We start from the raw sequence: 7,501 nt of genomic DNA on the forward strand, positions 1-7,501 counted from the left end.
ACAATATTAAACCTTTTAATTTATTTAATACAAAAAATAGTTTAAATGAATATTATGCGATGAAGATAAAATATTAAAAATAAAAATAAAGTACTAACTATTCATGTTTCCATGGCTTCTAGCATTATTTGTAGCTGGTTCATTATAAGAGATTGATTGAGGCATTAAATTAGTAGCAGTGGTGTCTTCTTGATCTACATTTATACAAAAAAAAAATACAAACTTTATATTTTTGTAGATTATCTTAAAAGAATTAAAAATTGGTCCTCAGAAATAAAATCAAATCGTGTAAATTAAGTTAATTAATTTTGTTAATCTTCTATATTAAAATTTAATATATAGGCAAAATAAGTTAAATCGACATTATTTCATGTTTTAAATATATAGGATATTAACCAGTTAAATCATCACCACATCTATTACTTGAACCAACTTGGTTATCATGTGTTTCCAAACCTATATTTTTAAAGAACAATATAGATAATAAGCATAATTTAAATTTATAAGAGTAAAATTAGTTATCATAATAACTTTTATGTTGCGTAAAAGTGATTTTAATTATTTTAAATTTGCTTAATTTTAATGTGTTCAATAGAGTAGATTTTTTTCTGAAACGAAAAGTATTTTTAAAATAATATGCTTTTATGGTATTTTTTCTATTAATTTTTTTCAAAATTTGAATATCATCCATTAATTTGTGATATTTTTAAATTTATTTTTGGTTTAATTACTCTGTTGGTCCCTATAGTTTCATGAAATTTTTAATTAGGTCCTATACTTTTTTTCTTTTTAATTGGGTCCCTGCACTAATTTTTTTTCAATTAAGTCCCTCTTAGTAGTAATTGGCTTAATTTTATAAGGACCCAACTAAAAAAAAAGAATTGGTATAGGGACCTAAATAAAAGAAAAAAAAAAGTGTAGGAACCCAAGTAAAAGAAAAATTTGGTGCAATGACTCAATTAAAAGGAAAAAAGTATAGGGACCTAATTGAAAATTTCGCGAAATTATAGGTACCAACAGAGTAATTAAACCTTTATTTTTTCAATTTATTATGATAAATTAATAATATAATGAGTATTTTGTCAATTAAAATTGCAAAAATATTTTTAAAAAATAATTTATTTGTTGTACTCTAATTTGTCTTTATTTTTTATGTTTATGTTAACATTTCTTATCAGAAATTTATTACATATTTAATATTATTAAATTAATATATATTTTTTAATAATAAATAATGTTACGTCTTTCATGATTATTATCATTGGCTTATATAGTAGCATTTTTTTTATAATTGGTATTTAAAGGAGCTATTCAATAAAAATTAGTTCATTAACTCGTATAAATACATAAAATATTATCTATGTTTTTAATTCTAGAATTTGCAAATTATTTATCCATTCACTATTTATAACATTTAATATAGTATTTAGACTTTTTAAAAAATTATGACACATTTTACCGTTATCAAATTTTAGCATTTGTTAAATTTTTAATTGGATAATAATTTTATAACAGAAAGGATTAATCTTTATTTATGCTATTTATTTTTAAATACATGAGATGAAATATCAATATTTTTATACTATTCTTCTATCATTGTGTTTGTATTTAAGTCAAATTTTTTATGATTTTATTTTAAAATTATAAAAAATATATACTATTACCAAAATTTTAAAATATGAAAATATAAATTAAAATAAAAATTAAAAAATTAAATCAAAATATATTAAAAATTATTATGTTGCATTAATTTAACAAAAAAAAATAAATTAAAATATATTAAAAATTACTATATTGCATTAATTTAACACAATATATAAATACTATTTCAATAATAAAATTATTATGATAAATTTTAATATAAGAATACTATTTAATATTTTATCAAGTATTGTGTGTTATGCTAGATCAACAAATTGAATTAGGAGTGTTTGACAAATTTTTGTAATTATCTTATAAAATAGTATTTTGTATATAAAATGACTTCATTTGTTTTTTTAATATAAGAATGCAAAGACATGTTCTTTAATTTTTAATATTTTATCCCAAACATTTACATAAATTGGAAACAAATACATTTTTTTGTAATAAATTTATAATAAAAATTTTAGTTTAAGAGTATGAGGATAATATTAGCTTCATGTCATATTTGCTGGCACGTTGATTTATGTCATCCAATGTACCTACCTGCTCTTACAACTCTTGTGGCTAAATCTTTTATATATGTCCAATATTATTTATTACTTGCTTTTCATGCATCCAAAGTCCATTATAAAGTGGTCTAATTGTTTTCAACAATTATTATTGCTTCATATCAATCATTTTTGTGTGCTGCATTTTTTAAAGTCATTCTAGATTAATACGTATTAATATTTAAATAAAAATATTAATCGACTTTAATAAACATAGACTTTAATAATACATATTAAATAATATAATAAAAAAATATTGATAGATTTTGATAAATATAGAATATATTTATAAGTAAATAAATAAATAATTTTTTTGTATATAGCTTAGAAGGACAAATATAATCTCTTTTATTTTTAAATAAATAAATATAACTTGTAGAACTGTATAAAAAATATAAATATTTATTATTTATTATCAATTATTATGTTATCAATTTTTACAATATTAGAAAAATTTTATATTAAAATGTTATTTTTAATTAAAAATATAAAATATAAAAAAATTAATTTTATTACAAAGTTATTATTAATTTTATCTCGTATGAATATATTATCTATTTTAATTTTTTTAGTTGTTAATTATTTATTTTAAGAAACTTGTTGAGATATTTAGTGGTACTAGATCTACAGATATAAAAAAAAATACAAACTTTAGATATAAAAATAAAATAAGATAAGAAGTACATTGTCTTTTGAATGTTCTTTAAACATAAAAAATTAGTACTTAAAAATAAAATCAACCGTGTATATAAAGTACCAACCACTTATATTATCATGACATCTCGTATTTGGACAATTTCATTATCTTGTGTTTCTATTTCTGTATTTTTTAAAAAGCAAAATATAGATACATGTTCTTGACAATGGGTTGGCATAGGAGTACTTGTGTTTGGCAATGAAATTGACATAAGAATTGTACCAGCTCCCTTGTCGAATCATCTCTGGATAATTTGTACGCCTTCTAGTTAGGTAATTTTGCATTTGTTCTTTCGGTGACATCGTAATTATTAATTTATTGAATTTTATATTTCTTAATAAATGGTAGCAAGACGCGTATAAAAAGAATGACAACAGTGATGGATGTTTGTAAGTGGAGTAGTTATTTAATTATCTCACGACTGCAGTACTTATTAACTCATTCCTAGGTTAATAGCTTTTTTTTTAATTAAAAAATAAAATTATATTATTACTATTTTGTCCATAAATTTGATTCATAAAATGAATTATTCGAGGACAAATGGTGTCTATAAAATTTAAACACCAAACTCTGGTATTGGCTTTATATATTGGTATAGATATAAGAAAATATTAAAATAATATTATAATAAGTTATTGATACCTAAATTTTTATCAATACCAAACTTATTTTTTAGAATTTTTTTAGGGTTTTCTTGGAATTTTATGATTTTCTAAGGTTTTTTAGGGTTTTTAGGATTTTCTAGGGTGTTTAGGGTTTTCTAGGGTTATCTAGGGTTTTCTAAGGTTTTCTAGGATTTTTTAGGATTTTTTAGGGTTTTCTTAGACTTCTATGCTTGCAGGGTATACCAGAAATGGGAATGCAGAGCAAGCTCTGAGTATGTTTGTAGATATGACAAGAAACTCTGCTTGGCTTGATGACTTAGTAACAGGAGCCATATAATTGCTGATATGAGTAGGAGTAGAAAGATTTCTTAAAAGTAACGTGGGTAAACTTATTCATTTACTTTTATAGATTAAGAATATGTTTTTACCGATGAATTTTGTTTAATTAGTTTAATTACTCTGTTGGTCCCTATAGTTTTGCGAAATTTTCAATTAGGTCCCTATACTTTTTTTCCTTTTAATTGAGTCCCTATACCATATTAAATTTTTTAATTAAGTCCTTATTAACGGTAAAAGTTAAAAAAACGTTTATAAAATATAAATTTACTAATTTACCCTCACCCCTTCTCTTCTTTCTTTCACCCTCACCTCCATCATCTTCTCGCCCTCTTTTTCTGTCTCCACCCTTCTTCTACCAACAAGCTCTCTTCTTTCATGGCAGAAATGGTCATACAACATAATTTGCTATCACTTCACACTTTCCACTTCCATTCTAAGACTCTTATCCACTGACTAGTGAATATCATGAAAGCAATCCAATTCCGTGTGCCTAGGTTGTACTATGACGCATTTCATCCCACAATCCACTTCCAGATACCATCATCATCATTATCACTCCCTAAACCAATGATCTCCCGCTGCAGCATAGTCCAATCTCACCACCCCAATTTCACAATCTCATACCTGATTGACTCATGTGGTCTCTCTCCAGACACTGCTGCTCTTACTTCCCAAAAGCTTCACCTTCCTTCTGCTGAAAGACCAAACTCAATTCTCACCCTTCTCAGGGAGCATGGTTTCACAGATACCCAGATTTCAAACCTCATCAGAAAATGTCCATTGCTCCTCTTAGTAAACCCAGATATCCTCTTGCCAAAGTTTCAATTTTTCCTCTCCATTGGGATTTCCAATACCAACCTCGCAAGAACCCTAACCGCTGACCCAACCCTTTTGACCTGGAGCTTGGAGAAACAGATCATACCCTCTTACAATTTCCTCAAGAGTGTGTTGATTTCTGATGAAAAGGTTGCAGCTTCATTGAAGCGCACATCTTGGGTCTTCCTCGAGGATCACAAGAAGAACCTCGTACCAAACCTCAATCTCCTAAAAGAGATGGATGTTCCTGAATCATGTGTTATGCTGTTGCTTACTCATTTCCCGGAGGCATTGATGCAGAAAAAGGAAAACTTTGCAAAGCTTTCTAAGGAGATTAAAGAAATGGGGTTTAATCCAAAAAAGACAACATTTGTGTTGGCCATTCATGTGCTCTCAGGTGAGGGTAACAAATCCATATATAACCGCTGTTGCGAGGTTTATAAGAGGTGGGGTTGGTCAGATGATGACATCCTTATGGCATTCAAGAAGCACCCACTTTGTATGATACTTTCAGAGGATAAGATAATGAAGACAATGGATTACTTGGTGAATAAGATGAGTTGGCCTTCAGGGATGATTGTTAGGTGCCCAGTTGTGTTGTTTTTCAGCTTGGAGAAGAGGATTAAACCTAGGTGTTCTGTTGCTAAGGTTTTGTTGATGAAGGGATTGATTAAGAGGAAGTTGAGCTTGTCCACTTTGCTGTTGCCTGATGAGGACAGTTTCTTGGAGAAGTATGTGATCAAGTATGAGCTGCAGGTGAAGGGTGGTGGAACAAGGATTCAACGATGCTCCTGTTCGATCAACGCAACAGATCTGGGAAGGTAAAGAAGCTGAATGTGACGGTGTTGAATCGAGTTTGGGAGGTAGAAGGAAAGGTGGTCAGAGGTGGAATTGGAGTGGAAGGAGGGGATGCGGTGGAGGTGGGAGAAATGAAGGTGAGAGAGAGAAGCAGGAGCAGAGGAGGAAGACGGAAAGGTGGAAGAAGATAAAGGGTTAATTTTGTCTTTCTCAAAATAAAAAAGGAGACACAATTTATGAATTTAGAAAAATTGAGGGAATATTCAATTTAGGAATGGAATATTCCATTAAATCAAACGGTTTTGTTACGGTAAGGACCTAATTGAAAAAAAAAAAATTGGTGCAGGGACCCAATTAAAAGGAAAAAAAGTATAGGGACCTAATTGAAAATTTCGCAAAACTATAAGGACCAACAGAGTAATTAAACCTTTTTAATTTTAATATTGAGTATATAGTAGTATTTTTTAATAATGTATAAGATTTGGTGTGTTTTTTCATATAGAGATCACAAATCTAATCTTATTTGTAAAGTTTATTTTTTTTTGAAACATAAAATCTATCTTTCGATTTGTGGAATGATACAAAATGTCAAAACTTATTTTCGAATTTGTGAATTCATACAAAATCTACACTTGTGAACTACTTTCAAATTGTAAATTTCAATTTTTAAAAATTTTTAAAACGCAAAACCTATCATCTGATTTATATTTTAGTATTAAAAAATTTTTAAATGTGCAACTTAAATCTTCCAATTTATTATTACCTTCGTACTAAATTAAAATATATCACTTTTTTATAACAAAAAATAATATAATAATAATTTTCATATAAAAAAAGCAACCGAATTTTGAATGTAAAATATTTACGTAGTGGTCAAATTAGTAATCACATTAATTTTTTGAATATGATTCATATAGATAATATAAAAAATATTTATTCTATTTCTATTTTTTAAAATATATTTAAAAAAGTAAAATAAATATATTAAAAATTTAATAAATTATATAATTATTAAATTTTGTATATATTTACATAATATTAATCACTCTTCTTTTTTAAAAAAATTGGTCCGACAATAAAAAATAGCAACCGTTTTTGTGACCAACAGTTACAAAGACATTATTTCTATTTTGGTTGCTAAAACAATATAAATTTTTGAGTATTATTTTAGTAGTTTATTTTAGATAGTTATAAAACTCGACCTAATTAATGAAATTTAAAAGTTATAAGAAGGATTATTTGTTGTTAAAATTTTTTGTGAATTTTTTTGTCAACAATATAAACTTTGGGAACTATTTTACTAGTTTATTCTAAATAGTTATAAAATTTGACTTAATTAATGAATTTTAAAGCTTATAAGGATTAAATTGATTAGGTATAAATTTTATTATTGTGAAATTTAATTTTTATTTGATTTTAAAATTGTTTTCCAAAAAAATATGAATAAAAAAGATTATTTAATGGTTGTACAAAAGAAAAATATAGGAACTGAGTTTTTTTTTTTTAATTGTTGTTAAAAAAAAATTCAAGTATAATTAAAAAAATTTTGGAAGGCCCACTAGGCCGGGTGGGTTGAGAGTGTGACCTTATCTCTCTCTATTGTCATGAATCGAGCATGCCCGGTGCTATGTGAATTCAATCTCACGCGTTGCCCTTTATGTCTAGAATCTTAGATATTTGGGCCCTCGCCCAAGCACCGAGGCCCAATTCTATACTTAGAGCGGACAGGTCAACATTTTAACTCTCATTCAAACCCAATTTCAACACTATAATGCCATAGTGGCAAACATCATTACTTCTCATTAACAATATAAACACCTATTTTCCAACATATATTACCGATGTGAAACTTGCAAACTTAAAAATTTTACAAATAATAGTGACTCCAAACGATTGGTCTTTTCAGCATTGACAAGAGTACCGAAGAGCGACACACACATTCCGGGAGTGCAAAAGCCACATTGTGAAGCATGGAATCCTGCAACTCTTTTGTGAATTGGGTGGAGTCCATCTTTACTGTTTCCAATGCCTTCACTTGTTGTAATTGAACAGCC

At 26.9% G+C, this 7,501-nt stretch overlaps 1 protein-coding gene across 1 annotated transcript; it reads left to right on the forward strand.

The window, feature by feature from the left end:
• Positions 1-4,271: 4,271 nt before the first annotated feature.
• LOC112769505 (uncharacterized) lies at positions 4,272-5,474 on the forward strand. Its single transcript, XM_025814014.2, has one exon. The coding sequence runs from the start codon at positions 4,299-4,301 to the stop codon at positions 5,472-5,474; it is 1,176 nt and encodes a 391-aa protein (XP_025669799.1). The 5' UTR covers positions 4,272-4,298.
• Positions 5,475-7,501: the final 2,027 nt, after the last annotated feature.

Source organism: Arachis hypogaea, chromosome 18, assembly GCF_003086295.3.
Source record: "Arachis hypogaea cultivar Tifrunner chromosome 18, arahy.Tifrunner.gnm2.J5K5, whole genome shotgun sequence".
In the NCBI taxonomy this organism is placed as follows: Eukaryota; Viridiplantae; Streptophyta; class Magnoliopsida; order Fabales; family Fabaceae; genus Arachis; species Arachis hypogaea.